Raw genomic sequence first — 17,325 nt, forward strand, 5'->3', positions numbered from 1 at the left:
GGCACTCAGCCCCTCACCCAGGCTGGCCAGGCACCCCAGCAGGACCCCTACCCTGATCTGGGACACCCTTCAGGGCAAACCAGCCCGCCCCACCCGTGCACCAGACCTCTATCTATACTAATAAAAGGTTAATATGCTAATTAAACTGGAAGACCTTCCAGGAGACCTTCCGAATATTCTGGACAAAGCCATGGTGGCAGGGCCAAGGTAGAAGCAGTTAGAGGCCAAGAGGGGAGGGCAGTTGTGGGTTATCAGGCCAGGATGGGATAGCAGTTGTGGATTATCAGGCTGGTGGGGGGCGGGGCTGTTGGGGGTAAGTAGACTAGCAGGGGGGCCAGTTGGGGGCAAGCAGGTCGTCAGTGGGGGTCAGTTGGAGATGATCAGGACAGCGGGGCGGGGGGGCAGTTTGGAGTCAGCAGGCCAGCAGGGGGCAGTTGGGGGCAAGCAGGCCAGTGGGGAAGGAAGATGGGGGCGAGCAGGGGGGGCAGTGGAGGTGAGCACACTGGCATGGGGGGCAGTTGGGGGCAAGCACACTGGCACGTGGGGCAGTTGGGGATCATCAGGCTGGCGGGGGGACATTTGGGGGTGAACAGGCCGGTGGCAGGGGGCAGTTGGGTGTGAGCAGGCCGGCAGGCAGAATTGTTAGGGGCAATCAGGCAGGCAGGCAGGCAGGTGAGCGGTTAGGAGCCAGCAGTCCCAGATTGCGAGAGGGATGTCCAACTGCCGGTTTAGGCCCGATCCCTGTAAACTGGCAGTAGGACATCCTTCGATGGGTCCCAGGTTGGAGAGAGTGCAGGCTGAGCTGAAGGACACCCCCACCCCCCGTACATGAATTTCATGCACTGGCCCACTAGTTAGGTAATAAACTATCTTCTTATGTAGATATTTCTACAGAAAGGTCATTTGTTCATTATGCAGTTGCATCTTCCCAATGTGCTATGGATAGCAAGATGCATTTCCTGAACAACATTTCCAAAGTTGGATCTAACAAGTGAAGAACAGACCCTGAACCAAGTTAACCTCATTGAAGCAAGACTCAGGAAAAGATCCCTTCCTAACAGCAACAGATGAGATGCATGTTTTTTATAAGCATTATTGGTAAACTGTCAAACCACCTGAACATAAAAGAACTCTAAATAATAGATTAAAAATTCCTCATACATGACCAGAAGCACACAAGCAGATTGATGGTGCTAAGCTCTGTGAAGATTTTACTATGAAAATGAGCTTCAGGAAAAGGAGTAAGATAAATAAAACGGTGCACATTAAACATAAAAATCCAATAAAGAGAAAATTTAAACTATTATCGACTATCTTTGCCTTCTTCCACCTCACTAAGCCAGCACCTAACATCTTGATTTCTTTTCTGTACTATTTCCATCTCCACTATAAAAACCTATTCTCTAAGTTACAGAAAATCGAACATATTTAGTGTGTACATGCTAGCCTTTTGATACTGTCCTTAATGCCATGCTGAATGAGACACACATGTAAGACATAGATTCAGTATTCATTTGGCTTCATGTTATGTTGTAAAAAATATATTCTCATGCATTCACTATTGAAAGGAATTTTCGGGATAAAATAGGCAGGTTAAGTGAATCTTAGGAATAAAGAGGGTCCATGGGTGAGGAATGCATAGGTGAGTGCTTGGGGCCACCAGAAGGCATACTTAATGGAGAATAGAAAGAGGCCATAGGATAAGGGGAGAGGAAGACATATATTCCCAGAGGATAAAGAAAAATCACAGAGTATGGGGGTAAAGGAAACATACTTTCAGAGGATAGAGAAATGTGGGAAGATGCTGGAAGGAAGGAAACACAGATCATCTCTTTTGTTCTTGATTGAAAATGGGGTAGAATCCTCAGAAAAGGGGGTTTATTTTCTGATGGGCTCATCCGAGCGGTCAGTTCCTCAGGACTCACTGCAGGGTGGGCTGTGAGATGCAGTGCATGCCCACCTCCACTGGGAAGGAGACAAGGAGATAAAGGAATGTTGCAAGATAAGGGGAGAAAAGGGGGGCACCATGTGGGTTTTGGACTGTGAAGTTGATATTCTGCAAAAGACTGACCAATTAGAAAAGCACAAGGTCATAAATGGGGAAGGGGTCCAATTAGAAGGGAGCATGAAGAGATAAAGAACTACAGCCTTTATAAACCTTAGAAAAAAGGGGCTTAGTGGGTTACCCCCTTGGGAACCCCTCCCTACGTGGGAGTCTGTATTTGCTTCCAATAAATTTCCACCCTTCTACTAAGAAGTCCTTTCGTCTGGGAATTTTATTCTTCAAACCTCATGAGACAAGAACCTGCATAGGGGAGATCTGTACCCCACACCCCATGTTTCACTATGAATTGTGACTGTACTCATAATAAGTAAATGCATAATTTACACAATAACCAACATGTTAATACTCCTGAAATGTAATACTGATAGGGGCAGAAATAGAATGTTGAGGAACCAGCTAGAATTGTAAGAAATATTAATCATGCTCTATTAACTGTGATTGTTTTATTTTAATTAAACAAGGCACATTCTAACCTGGCTGGCAGTTGCCTGTAGGACCTGGGAACTCACCTGGAAATGCAGCCCATCCTTCCCACTTGGAGATGCCTATTATGATGGAAAGATTAAAAACTTTGCTGCAAGAAACCAGAGCTGCCAGCCCTCTAAAGACTCCAGCCCTGGCATATCACTAAGCCCTTTGAAGATCCCCAGCTCTTTTGCATACCTGCAGGCCTTTGCAAATCTCTAGCCTGCTTATTTGTTAACTGCCCATTTGGCATACCCTTTGGCTATTTCCCCAGGTAGTCTAGGCCTTTGTCTTTTTACCCAATATAAGCATCTGGTTTATGGTAGAGTGGACAGCAGATTTTTGTGGCTGACCTTCTGCTCTCCCATATTGCTGGCAATATTGGAATAAACGCTCATATATGATTCAACCCTGTCTCTGCTTAATTGGTTCAAGTAGTGACAGGCAGCATGGACCCATTGATTGTCTGGTTATAATACCACTCAATAATATACCCTACTATAATTTCCTTTGGTGAGGAAAATTATTTCATATGTTCCATCTAAATTCATAACACAGAAATTTCTTACTGCTTTTTTTAGTGTCATCTTTTCTAAGGAAATCTCTATCAAATAGATAATTCTTCACCAATAAAAATTAACCAAATCCTAACCACCTTTCTGTAATTTGTCTATAAAATGTACATCTAATGTTCCCCTGAAACTATTCATACTGATTATGAATAATCAGCATATAAGCTTAGTATTAACATAAAGTATTTTTTCCAACACGTAAATGAAGATTGGCAGTAACAAAGTGATAGTCAACAAAAGGCTAGATGCTACAACTCATCTAAGAGGAATTGATGGTAAAATAAAACAAGGCAATCTATTTAGCACCCACATTTGGACTCAAGGACCGCAGAAGAGGAAAACACCTAAAGGTTGGGCAGGGTCCTGCTTTCTGGAAGTTCTGTGGGAGCTGCAGAATCCTCTCTTTTGTTCTTGATTGAAAATTGGTAGAATCCTCAGAAAAGAGGCCCAGTTCATGAAAACTCATGCACTGGAGAGGGGGCGGTCCCTCAGCCCGGCCTGCCCCCTTTCACAGTCTGGGAGCCCTCAGGGGCAGGAGGCGACCTGGTGATCAGGGGAAGGTGACGCCCTATCACATCTCTGCTGCTGCCACTGCTGGCAGTGCAAGCCTTGGCCGGTCCTGGTTATCTGAGCCTTGGGCCGCCCCTGGGTGGCTGGGCAGCCACCATCCAATGCTTGCCTGCACCTCGGGCTGGCCTTGGGCAGCTGGGCAGCCATCATCCAAGGCTTGCCTGTGCCTCAGGCCAGCCCTGAGCGGCTGGGGGCTAAGGGGACTGGGGGACTCCAGAGGCAGGTGCCCCGGTGGGGCTGAGGGGACTGGGCACCACCATCTTGTGTCTGTGGGTGCTGCCATTTTTGAGGGTGTGGCAGTCAAATAGCATATTCCCTCCTTATTGGCTGTGGGCGCCACCATCTTGACGATGGCGTGAGGGTCAATTTGCATATTCCCTCTTTATTAGATAGGATGGGCTCATCGGAGCTGTGACCTCCTCAGGGCTCACTGCAGGGTGGGCTGTAAGATGCAGTGCGTGCCCACCTCCACTGGGAAGGAGACAAGCTACTCTCTTTTCCTATTTCTGCTCTCATCTCTGGCAGGACGCACAGTTAGAAACACAGACAGGCACAGAGCACACCTCTGAGACATCACTCGTTACAAAACCTGAGCACTCCATAGTATTTGAATTTCATGAATCCCAGCACTGCCCTAGTCCCCAATCCCGTCCAGGTGAGCCCATAAGGAAGCAAACCCTGTGTGGCAATGAGTAAGCTCCTGACATTAACCTCTATGGTTCAGCTTATCCCCACTGTGATTTGGGGCTTGTGTGTTACAGCAAAGGTGGGATGAAAGGATTCCCCCCAAAAAGAACAGCTGATTCCAGTGTTGTAGACACCTGGTTGTGGGTGCAGGGAGTGGACTGGGGACTCCAAAGAGAGGTCAAGGGGTCCCAGTGGGGCTAATCAGCACCTGCCTGAGGGAGGGGGAACAAGGCACACACCCATTGAAGGTGTCCTTTAATCTCTATTTTGAAGTGAGGAGATTCTGAGTCCAGTCCCTAGGGAAGGGGAGGAAGGGACCTTCTCCAAGGCAGCTTCTCCTTGAAGCTTCATGCTTTTTCTGAGACTGAGAGAAGATTTGCTACATAAGACATTGTCATATTTATTTGTACTCTACTGCATTCTTATACTGAACATAACGGAGTCAAAACGTTATTTTGGAAGTTTCATTTCAATTAATCATGCAACTTACAAACTTGATTTGTTTACTACAGTGTGATTCCTGACTTGCTGGGTTTATGAAACAAACTTGGAAAAACTGAGCACAGTTATCAAGTTTGGAGAATATGTCCCCCTGTGCTGTGACCTTATTTATCCACGGTGAGGAGAAACACACATTTAGAAACACCAAAGATGGCTTCTGGTCATATGAAAAGTCTGGTGTGTACCATAAATACTGGCACCTATCCTCTTTCCTTTTCTTTTTATATTATAGGTGACCTATAGAATATCAGAAAATCAGAAAACTGACAGATAGGTGACAAAATTAGGAGCCTACTTATCCTGTGAAAACAATAGTTTAGGACATAGTTTTCTATGTTTGCTATCATCTGATCATCCTATATAATAAAAGGCTAATATGCAAATTGTCCCCTCCACTGGGAGTTTGACCAGGAGTTCAACCATGAGTCAGCCAGCCCCAACCCCAACCGGCCCCACCCCCAATTGCCCCTCATCCCGATTAGGGGTGGGGCCAGCTGGCCAACTGCCCATGACCCCTCCCCCTGGCCGGCTGGACCCCACCCATGCACAAATTCGTGCACCAGGCCTCTAGTCAATTATAAAAAGTAAAATTATAACTAAGAAATTAAAAAATTAAATATAGTGGGGAAACCAAGATGGCGGCATAGGTAAACACCTAAACTGCTGCCTCGCACAACAATTTCAAAACTACAACTAAAAGACAAAACATCTATCACCCAGAACCACAGGAAAGCTGGCTGAGTTGAAGTTCTACAACTAGAAGGAAAGAGAAAAGAGCATTGAGATGTGCACAGGCGCTGAAAAGCTGAGGTACGGAGGTGCGCGAATCAGGCTGGCAGCAGGCGACTGGGTGCGATGCTTTTTTCAACCCAAAGTGAGACAAGCTCCCAATTACTCTGAACTCCAGTTTCTGGGGAAACGCTGGGGACCCAAACTCCTACGGGGAGAAGCTGGACTGTCTGCCATTGGGTTGGAAAGTGAGGGTGACTTTCTTGCAGAGGTGCACGCAGCAATCATTGTTTACTACGCTGGGGCATGAGACACGGGACGGGGAAACTCGGAGACACAGAGATGGCTGACTGGCAGCCATCACTGTTTGCCATGCCCTAGCCTAGTGACTCCCTGAGACCCCACCCTGCACAATCTACAAACCCACCCAAGCTCTACAATAGCGGCTTTTGCATATAAATGGCCTGCCCTATTGCAGCTTAACCTAACAAACTGCAGCTCTGGTCAGACAGCTCCAAAACTTCCAAACCCCAAGCAAAGAGGAAAAAACTGTAGTTCTTGCTGTAGCTCCTGCTGGGTGACCTCAGGCAGTAGCTGACCTGGACCCCATTGGAGACCCAGAAGCCAGTGTACTTAGTGGTCAGTGTGAGATGACATCAGATTTCAACTACTCACATCCATAAGTGACACATTCAAGGGGCAGACTCAGTGAACACCAAAGCCCCACTGAAGCAAGTCCTGCCCCATAAGCGTGTCTCCAGCACAGCAGACCATTATAGACACAGAGGGTCCTCACAGCCAATTGTCCTGGAGGTCAATTCCTCCCAGTGTACCAACAGCAATCAAGGCTTAACTACACCAAGACTTTGCATTCAGCCCACAAAGAGGTGCACCAAGAGTGTCCACCTCAGGTGACAGGGGAGGCTGAACCACTGGGCCCTATAGGTCACCTACCACAGAAAACCACTCCATTAACACAGGGAAGCAGCAAAATGCGGAGACAAAGAAACATGTCACGAATGAAAGAAATGGATGAAAGCAAACTACTGGACATAGAGTTCAAAACCACATTTATAAGATTACTCAAGAATCTTCTAAAAACCGCTGAGAAACTTGATGAGACCTCCGAGGAGATTAGTGAGACCTTCAAGGACCTTAATGAGAATGACAAAAATGGAAAAGGACCAGTCAGAAATTAAGCATACACTGTCTGAAATAAAGAATATACAGAAATTCAACTATAGATCAAAGGACCCCAAGAATCAAACCAAAGATCTGAAATATGAGGAAACAAAAAACACCCAAGCAGAAAAACAAAAAGAAAAAAGAATCCAAAAATATGAAGATAGTGTAAGGAGCCTCTGAGACAACTTTAAGCATACCAACATCCAAATTATTGGGGTGCCAGAAGAAGAGAGAGAGCAAAATATTAAAAACCTATTAGAAGAAATAATGACAGAAAACTTTCCCTACCTGGTGAAAGAAATAGACTTACAAGTCCAGGAAGCATAGAGAACCCCAAACAAGAGGAATCCAAAGAGGACCACACCAAGACACATCATAATTAAAATGCCAAGGGCAAAAGACAAAGAGAGACTCTTGAGAGCAGCAAGAGAAAAAACAGTTAGTTACCTACAAGGGAGTACCCATACAACTGTCAAGTTGATTTCTCAACAGAAACTATGCAGGCCAGAAGGAAGTGGCAAGAAATATTCAAAGTGATGAACAGCAAGAACTTACAACCAAGATTACTCTACCCAGCAAAGCTATCATTCGGAATTGAAGGTCAGATAAAGAGCTTCACAGACAAGAAAAAGCTAAAGAGTTCATCACCACCAAACCAGGATTATATGAAATGCTGAAGGGTATTCTTTAAGAAGAGGAAGAAGAAGAAAAAGGTAAAGATAAAAATTATGAACAACAAAATGACAACAAATACATACCTACCAACAAGTGTATCTAAAAATCAAGTGAACAAAAAATCTGATGAACAGAATGGACTGATGAATATAATAGAATCAGGGACATAGAAAGGGAGTGGACTGACAATTCTCAGGGGGAAGGGAGTGTGAAGGGTGCGGGAAGAGATTGGACAAAAATCTTACACCTATGGATGAAGACAGTGGCGGGGGGTAAGGGCATAGGGTGGGGTGGGGAATCAGGTGGAGGGGAGCTATGGGGGTGGAGTGGGGAAAGAGGAACACCCATAATAATCTGAACAATAAAGATTTATTTAAAAAAAATAAAAAATTAAAAAATAAAATAAAAAATTAAATATAAATGCTTAGGGCACCAAACAGACTTTAACCTAATGCATCTTCTCAAAATGACATGTTTTCTATGGCATATCAAGATGACATTCCTTTAATGTGTGAAAAACTTCTAAAAGTGGTCAGAGTAAAGCATAAACATACATGAAACATAAATGTATACAAAGGAAAATGACATACACAACACAGTCAGCTCTTAATTGCAATAAATATGTCCTCAGATATTTACATTACCTGTCAGCACTGGGCATTTTCTGTAACCACAGATCTTATTTTAACCTGCATTTATAACTCACTAGGGGCCTAGTGCATGAATTTGTGCACCTTGAAAGGGACTGTGGGCTATGAGGCTGTGGTGGACACAGGGGCAGGTCTTAGCCCATCCTCTGCACCCCCACCTGGCCCCTCCCACCACGGCCCCCGATCTCCTGTCTGCCAGCAGCCCCGCTCCCACCACCACCACTCCAACATGCTGACAACGCCGCCCCGCTTGCACCCACTGACGGCACAGAGCAATTGGGGCTGGCACCAGCAGTGGGTGCGAGTGGGGCTGGTGCTGTCAGCGGGTGAGAGTGGAAGCTGCTGCCCCATCACCCCTCAGGAGCAGGGGGAGGTGGAGAAGCCCTCAGGGGCGATCGGGGCCAGCAGCCACCGCTCACACCTGCTGATGGCACTGAGCCTTCGGGATCGGTGCCGTGTGCTGGCAACGGGTGCAAGCCGTGGCTCCGGTGCCGGCTGTGAGTGCAAGCGGGGCCAGCGCCGGCAGTGGGTGTGAGCAGTGGCTCCAGTGCTGGCAGTGGGTATGAGTGGGGCTGTCACCGGAAGTGGGTGCGAGCAGCGGCTGCCAGCCCCAATTGTCCCTTGGGAGCAGGGGGAGGTGGAGAAGCCCTGAGGGGCTATTGGGGCCAGCAGCCACTGCTCTCACCAGCTGATGGCACTGAGCAATCGGGGCTGGTGCTGGGCACCAGCAGCAGGTGCGAGTGCTGAGCGGGACTGCGGCATACGGGAACAAAGAATTTTCAGTAACCACCAGAGGCTTGCCCCAATGAGAGCCACCAGAGCCCCACATTGGTCTGGTGCTCCTGCCATGTTCCGCACTCTGCCACCTGCTGCTGCCAATGCTCACCATGTTCTGTGTGCGCCCCCTGGTGGTCAGCGCACGTCATAGAGACAGGTTGTTCAGTTGTTCTACCGTTGGATCTATTTGCATATTAGGTTTTATATATATATATAGATAGTTATAGCAAGGGCCACAAAAATTCATATATACTTTCTATTTGAAAGTAAAATAAGTAAAAATCAAAATATTGATAATTTAAACAACTTCCGAAGCAAGTTACCTTAAATTTGGTTTTCAAGTTTTTGGCTTTAATTGATGTAATAAATATTCAACTCAAGGGTAAAGGGATATCCAGGAAGTTATGGCAGTCATATAATTGATGGAAAATAATTGGAAATTTTCATTAATTGTGTTTTTGGAGTAATTGTGTGTTAAAGGTCAAAAGTTCAATATTATACTTGGAATCTTGAAAAATGAGAAAATAAACTGAATTTGTTAGAGATTATTAAGCACAGCCCAAGACACAGACACTTCAGCTGACAGAGTTCTCATTATGAGAACTATGATCTATAGGAGATTTTTTCTACACTTTTGAAAAATACTCCTCCATATTGTTCAATTGCATTTTCTCTAATTCTGTGTTCCTTGAGCCACATTTTTATTTTTCACACATTTCTCAGATTTTTTAAAAGAGAATTGGGGTGTATTGGATAATAGGTATGAGGACTCCTTTTCCTGGGAAGAAATATCCCCCCTTACAAAGGTTGAAATTGGCATCTGCAGGACCAAGTTTCTGAGAAGTGAAGAAAGGACCTACCTGCCAAGAAGGGGTGTCAGAGATGCCGCACCCAGTCAGGTCAGGCTCCATGTCCACTCCTCTGACATCTTTGCCCCTGGCGGTGAGGCTGGTGGCCACGGAGAAAGAGCACCCAGCTCCAGGCCACACAGGGACGCTGGGGAGGTGCCCATAGGAGGTGGCCATGTCCAGTGGGATCTGGCAGCTCCAGCAGGGCTCTGACCCAGCTGCCAGATGAGGTCTGGGGATGGAGATGGGGCCTCGAAGGTCTGGCCCAATCCCCGTATTGTGGGCCATCAAGGGCTAAACACCTGCCACCACCACGGAGGCCCGCCCACGGTGCTGGGAAGCCCAGAGCAGTTGGCCAATTGTAAGGGCCCACCCCTTGCCCTTTGACTGCTCTCTTCCAGAGCTGGCTGTGAGTGCGCACCTTTCTAGGTGAGGAGTCAGGGAGACATCAGGAAGCTCCTGACTCAAGGTACGTCATAGCACGCTGGGGCAGGAGAGGAGCAGGAAGGAGGGAGATATTCCCCCAGTGTCCTGCTCTATGCCCAGCTGTTTGGAACACAACTGCCCCTCCATGGGCAACTTGCTCTGTAAACTTCTCTGGGGCTGCCCCACAACCCCTGACCTGGTGGACATCACCCGGTGGTTTTCCCTGTCAGCTGTAAAGATGCCCAGCCTGGCAGGGTCCACCCTGCTGCTCCTGCACCTGCCCTGGGCCCTGGTCACAGTATGTTCCATCTGGATTCTGCACCTTTATCCTCAGGACTTTTACATCCAGTCCAGGAGGCAGTTCCCAGATGCTCCCCTTATGGGGATGCTCCCCTTATGGGGATGCTCCCCTTATGGGGATCCTCCCCTCCAAGACCTGAATGGACCCTCCAAAGAGGCCCCTGCTATCTGTTCCTCATTTCATCATGTTTGGACACACAAGAACCATCCACATCCCTCCTCCAGGGAGCAGATTTTCTCTCCCGCGTTCACCACCGGAGCAGGTAGTCAAGGCTGTGAAGCTGGAACCACCCCACTTCTTTGCCTAAATGAGATGGAAGGGAAGATCCAACAAGAACCAAGAGGATCACATGGAGACCAATGGACAGGACAATGGGAACAGCCCCCACAGCAGTGGGGATATACCACCCACATCTAGGACCCTGGACCCAACACAGTCTCCAGTTCCCACAAGTGCAGTCCTGGGCCCCTGGACCTGCATCCCTAGCACCCACAAGAATGCTTGTGTGAGGTCGCCCAGATGTCCCCCATGGGCTCCTCCTCCGAAGGCCAGTGGTCACAAGCTCACAAGCCCTGCAGGAGATGCCCTACCTCCTCTGAAGCCTGATTCAGAAGCAGCAGTGCTCTCTGACCAACCCCATGCTGCTCTAGGCTGCCCTGAGATCCACCAGGGAAATTCTAGGTGAAGACCATCATCCAGCTTGACAGGTTCACTGACTTTCTTTAAAGTGATGCACCATGAAAAGCCTTCAGACCTCTCACCAAGGAGCAAGTCTCCACGGGGCTCTGCCTGCAGGAAGCCCTGTAAACACAAAGTATCCATGCCATGTTTGTTATTGCTGCCACCACTGCTGTGGGATCGAGGTGAGCTGCCTCCACCTCCTAAGCTGCCTTGCCTTGCTGTGGACAGAAACCTGGGCACCTTGAAGAACACTGAATGTCAGTGGAACAAGATCATGGAAACAAAAACTGAGATCTAGGCTGACTGCAGTGCCATTCAGCCTGTCCCTTCTTTGTCTCCTCCAGAAACCTGCCGCTGGCCACTCAAACTTGGCAGGTTCCTGCCACCACCAATGTGGCTGTCCTATTTGTGCACCCCAGAACCTGTTTATCTCTCTACCTTCTCTGACACCACATATTGATGAAGAAACAAGAGGCATAGTCCCCCATCTCCTCTTGCTGCTCACAATGAGCCTCTCAAGTCTAATCGCATTCCAGAATTCCACTTCATGAGAATGCAGTCCTTGCTTATCCTATATAATAAAAGGCTAGTAGCAAGTGGACCAAACGGCGGAACAACTGGTCGCTATGACACGCACTGACCACCAGGGAGCAGACACTCAATGCAGGAGCTGCCCCCTGGTGGTCAGTGTGCCCCCACAGGGGGCGTGCTGCTCAGCCAGAAGCCCTGAGCTGGGCTCACAGCTGGTGAGTGCAGCGGCAGTGGTGGGAGCCTCTCCTGCCTCCGTGGCAGCGCTAAGCCGTCAGTCGGACATCTCCCGAGGGCTCCAAGACTGTGAGAGGGCGCAGGCCAGGCTGAGGGATCCCCCAAGTGCACAAATTTAATGCGCTGGACCTCTATTTTATTTATAACCACAACAGCTCCTATTTCTGACACTCCCACACCTCTTAGGGCCTCAGCCTTCTCCTTCCAGCCCCACTCTTGTGAAAATGAATTTCTGACACAAATGGGTATAGATTCTCACCCTCTTTTTGTCTTAGCTACCTCTGTTCCAATTTTGCCTAAGATAAAACCCCAGATTGGGGAGGCTTACATATGTTTAGAAGCTGTGGCATAATATGGATATGAATCCAAAATAAGATGCCCCTCAATTTGAGCCTGTGCTGGGTTCCTGCTTTCCTTCAATCCTATCAGCCTAGAGCACTGGTGAGGTCCATCCTGGGTTCATATACAGGTGAGGCAGGGAAGCTTCCAGAGATTCCTCTTAAAGGAAAAGAAAACAAATGGGTAAACTTGATGATGGGCAAAGGACCAGAATCCTAGGTAAGATGAGATGCTGAGAATAGCATGGTGTCTTACGCAGATTGCCTCCTTTAGGGCAGTGCAGGGTGGCGTGGAAAAGGAGTTGTTACTAGGCATGATTAGGCCACTCAGATGAGAGTTTCTGCTCTGATCAAAAGAAGTAATGTTTCTCCAATGACAGGCTGGATAACAGATGTGTTCCATCCGGATTCTGCACCTTTATCATCAGGACTTTTACAGTTAATGCTTTGACCAGAATAATATAAACTCTTTTTTTGTTTGTTTGTTTCCCCCACTCTGCTCTGTCATGTGGATGCTAATGCTAAGCCATGTTGAGTTAAAATCTGTGATATTTTGGGAAGAAAGCTAACAAGCTAAGTATGATGATGTTAAACCCCCAGCTAGGTCCTATAACTGGCTGTGTGGTGTAAGCCAAATTACTAAGTCACTCTGAAAGTTTGCTGCCTTATCTATGAAAGGAAGAAAATAGGTGAAGACAAAGAACATATATGCATAGCCCATGGACACTGACAACAGTGTGGTGGTGGCCAGAGGGAGGGGAGCTGGGGTTGGATGGAGGTGGGTAAGGGGAAGTTGGGATATGGGAAATCTGTAATAATTTCAACAATAAAAAAGGAATAATGTTGATTTCACAGTGTTACTGGTGAAATGTACTAGTAAATAGGGTACTTGGGAAATATCCCACAGAATCCTCAGGATAAAGAAAATGCATCCTTTTTTGTTTCTCATCTCTTTGAAAACAGTGACTCATGTTGAAGGAATATATATATATATATATATATATATTCATAAGATAATATTCATAAGCAGTACTTGGACTTATGTGCTAAATAAACTCTAATTTGGAGTATACCTCCAAAACAAAAGACGTTATAAGAGCGAAATATAATTTATTAGAACCCTAAAACTCAAATATTAAAACAGTTAATAGAATTTCCTCATATACTCAAACATTTCCTGCAGTTTAGTAACAAAATAGAGTTTTTTGTGTTTTGTTTTTTCAGCCCTCACCACTTCTCAGACCGGCTGGAGGCTATCTCTATAATTCATTGGCACCAGTTACCTTCACAGAAGCTTGGCCTTTTAGACCCATTCTTTGTCAAGTGTTTTTGAACTGACATAATAAGAGTGAATGCTATCCCTAATTTTCCTAACTGGCCCTTTTAAAAATATTCTCAATTCAAACCTATGGCTTATGTTTTGTGTGAGAGAAATTATCCTATATTTTCTTCTTCCTCTTCTTGTTTGGGGTTTTAACCTTAACACAAGATATACATATTTTAGAGAAAATAACAATTTCTCTAGGTATAGTTAAAAAGCCTTTCTTTTTTTCTTTCTAACTTTAAAATAGGGCACTCGATAATTCCATAGTGCTTTTTGTTACACTTAGAGCCAATATCAATTGCTTTATTCAAATTGTTCGTATACTGGGCAAAGGGGCTCAGAGCAAGGTTTGTGGTTTTCTGGGGCTGGAAATGTCTTGATTCCATGGAGATAAAAAGACTAATGGCCAGAGATAAAATGTTTTTCCCAAATGAGCTAATGAATGAGGCTTTTTGAGAACTGAGAGGAAAATAGGAGGGTGGAGGGAAAAGCTTCCCTTTTGCTTCCTAATTTCATGGGTGAAGAAAGATATGAAGTGATAATCATATATGAGAAAATTCAGATAAAAAAATAAATCCAGAGAAAGCAGATAATATACTATCACATATATGATACACTTGAATGATGCATGATAAAACAAGAATAGAGAGGAAGAGAATTCAGAAGACACCATAATTACTGTGTTAAAGAAATCACTCATTATACTGTGCTGGCCACTTAAGTCCTGCTTGTGTTTAAAAAAAAAATTCCTCTTCCATATCATTCTGATCACTTGGGTCCAGAAGAAGTGATTTATAGTCCCTGGAGCAGGTGTTCTTTGGAATTCTGTTGAGGTTCCTATAAGTCCTTATCAGACTTTGTCGTGTTATTGGTTCTAAGTGTGGTCTACAATGTTCTGTCAAGCTATTAGCGTTCCCTGATGCTTTCTTCCTTTCACAGGATTTCCTTACTCCTAGCATATTTTATGTAATGATCATCCTAATGGGTGATGACATACATCAAGCTCTGTCGCCAGGACTCTGGGAAAGACAACTTCCCTAGTTTATTTATTCTAGACACAAGCTCTTTCTAACCAAATGGTGCAGAATGAAATGAAACTAAGATTCTGATATTTCTGTCTTTCATATTGAAAATTCGTATAATTAAACTTTGCTTTTTTGAAATAGCATTTCAAAATAGATTTATTGGGCTCAGATGCAGATGCTTTTTCAGATCGAATGTCATCATCTCTAGTCGTTACATTCCAGAGCAGGGAGTTGACTCTATAGGAGCCTGCTTATCCGCAGGTGAGTAGTCTGTCTTGATAGAGGTGCCCTTTGTAGCAGTATATTATGGAATTGTTAGCATATACTTACAGAAATAAGGGTAATGGAAATTAGAGAGGAATCTAAAAGGAGATTAGAGAGAACAAATCCTCAACAGAAGAGAAACCGGACCTCAGATCGTGCTGTGAATTTGCTGTAGGAGTCTGTGGCTCTCTGCCCCTGTGCTTCCCCACTTTGTGACTTGTCTCAGCGTCTGTGCTCTCTGTCACTTTCTACTTATGCTCCATGTTCTGGACAGTACACCATGTTAAGGATAGAATCTGATGAATATATATTCTTGATAGCAGAAATCTAAGACATGAGATTTTTGAATATTCACATCACCGTTCCCCCAGATCTCACAGAGAACAAATCTTCCACCTCAGGCCTCTCCCTGGCATCCCTCACTCTGCTCTCTGTTTCCACTTCACTCTCCTCAGGGCACCCTTGATTTCTGCATTCCTCAGGCTGTAGATCAGCGGGTTCAGCATAGGGTTGAAAAGGCTATAAAACAGGGAAAGGATCTTCTGCTGCTCTTCAGGGTGGTAGGATTTGGGGGCCATGTATATGACGATGGCACTGCCAAAGAAGAGACCAACCACGCACAGGTGGGAGGAGCAGGTGGAGAAGGCTTTTCGGCGACCCTCCCCAGACTGGATCCTCAGGATAGCAAAGAGGATGCGTGTGTAGGACACCAGCACCAAGCTGAGGGGCCCCACTAAGATAAATACAGAAGCAGCAAAGATGACAACCTGGTTGAGCCTAGTGTCAGCACAGGCCAGCCTGAGGACAGACAGGATCTCACAGAAGAAGTGGTTGATTTCATGAGGCCCACAGAAGGGCAGCCTCAGGATGAGAACCACATGGACCAGAGCCAGGAGGGAACCACATGCCCAGGAAGTGGCAACCAGGACTGTGCACACTCTCCAGCTCATGATGACAGGATAATGGAGGGGGTGGCAGATTGCCACGTACCGATCATAGGACATCATTACCAAGAGGAGACACTCAGTGTGAGCAAAAGCCATGTATAAAAAGGTCTGTATTATGCATGGGACAAAGGAGATAGTTTTTTCCTTGTTCAAAAGGTTTTCCAGCATCTTTGGGACATTGTTGGAAGCATATGAAATATCAACAATGGCCAGGTGTGAGAGAAAGAAGTACATGGGGGTGTGCAGTCGGGAGTCCAGCCAGATGAGCCCCAGGATGACTGCGTTGCCCAGCAGGGTGAAGGCGTAGAACAGAGAGAAGAGCACAAAGAGGAGCAGCTGCATGTTTGGGCTGAGCAGGAATCCCAGGAGAATGAATTCTGTGACCCTTGTCTGATTTTCCATCATGCCCTGGCAACAGTGCGTGTGTGGGTCACTGCAGTATGCTGGTGGCTGTGGAGCAAATGCAGATCTGGATTAGTTATTAAACAGAAAGAGGACATTTATGGTGCCCACTGTGTGCTGACTCAGCTAGCAATCCCTTTCAGGGTCATTACATCAGATCCTTTTATCCACATGAAAGTAGAAATACAATCTGTTCAGGTAACTAGTCTAAGTGGGCACAAGGTATCATGTACTGTTTCCATTTCTAAAGAATTTTATTAACTTTGATTGCAAGATCCACATTTTTACCATCCTGATGGCAGCCACAGAATAAATCATTTTCCAGAATGACTTATCATTTTATTTTTTTAGAAAGGCCCATAGCCATATTCTCATGTAGTTTTACTTTCTAATTTATTTAGATTTTTAATTCTGTTCCCATTTTTTCCTCCTCATTTGATTTGCTCTTATTATATAATGTGTGCTGAGTGTATTTCCCATTGCAGGTGCTCAATAAATGATCAGGAGTAAATATATGAATTAATGAATTAGGGAATGAGATTTACAAACACAATTTCAAAGAAGTGCGTTTTTCTCTGTATTCACTAGGTTTAGGGCTTTAGTAAATGTTGGCAGTAAGTTTTTTACTTCCTGATGCTATGCAGGAAAATCTAGCTGTCTCCCTTCTGGGCACAAGCAGAGCAACATCACTAATTTGGCCAGTGTTAATAGAGTTAATTCATGGTACAGAGTCAAGGCGAGTGGTCATCTATGTAAAGAGTTAACAATATAACATTACCCCCTCCTACTCCACCCCAGCCTCTTATAGGGCTTCTCCCCTGCTTCTGAGTAGATACTGTTTCTGGGCCCCACTGCATTTGAATAGTGCCCAATACATTTGTTGGATGTATGGATGGATGATAGATGAAAGACAATACATTCCACCAACCATATGGCCATAGGGAGAACCAAAAGGGAAAACCTAAGATATTCCATAGAAGTGTACACCTACTACATGACAATTCATGACATTCAAGAGCATTCATTCTCAATGGGCAACTTATAACCCCAGATCTGCAAATTCCAACCCTGTCTTAAGCCCATAAGTTGACCCTGTACTTCCCATTTAGTTTGCTAATTTCTAGACCC

At 45.6% G+C, this 17,325-nt stretch overlaps 1 protein-coding gene across 1 annotated transcript; it reads right to left on the reverse strand.

Moving 5' to 3' along the window:
- Nucleotides 1–15,267: 15,267 nt before the first annotated feature.
- On the reverse strand, nt 15,268–16,200 carry LOC103297256 (olfactory receptor 2A5). Its single transcript, XM_008153942.2, has one exon. It carries the CDS (start codon nt 16,198–16,200, stop codon nt 15,268–15,270), a length of 933 nt encoding a protein of 310 aa, XP_008152164.1.
- Nucleotides 16,201–17,325: the final 1,125 nt, after the last annotated feature.

The sequence above is a fragment of the Eptesicus fuscus genome, chromosome 14, assembly GCF_027574615.1.
Source record: "Eptesicus fuscus isolate TK198812 chromosome 14, DD_ASM_mEF_20220401, whole genome shotgun sequence".
Classification (NCBI taxonomy): Eukaryota; Metazoa; Chordata; class Mammalia; order Chiroptera; family Vespertilionidae; genus Eptesicus; species Eptesicus fuscus.

Bases quoted from the DNA above. Each gene is read 5' to 3' on its own strand.
- LOC103297256 (XM_008153942.2), bottom strand. From the start codon at position 16,200: ATGATGGAAAATCAGACAAGGGTCACAGAATTCATTCTCCTGGGATTC.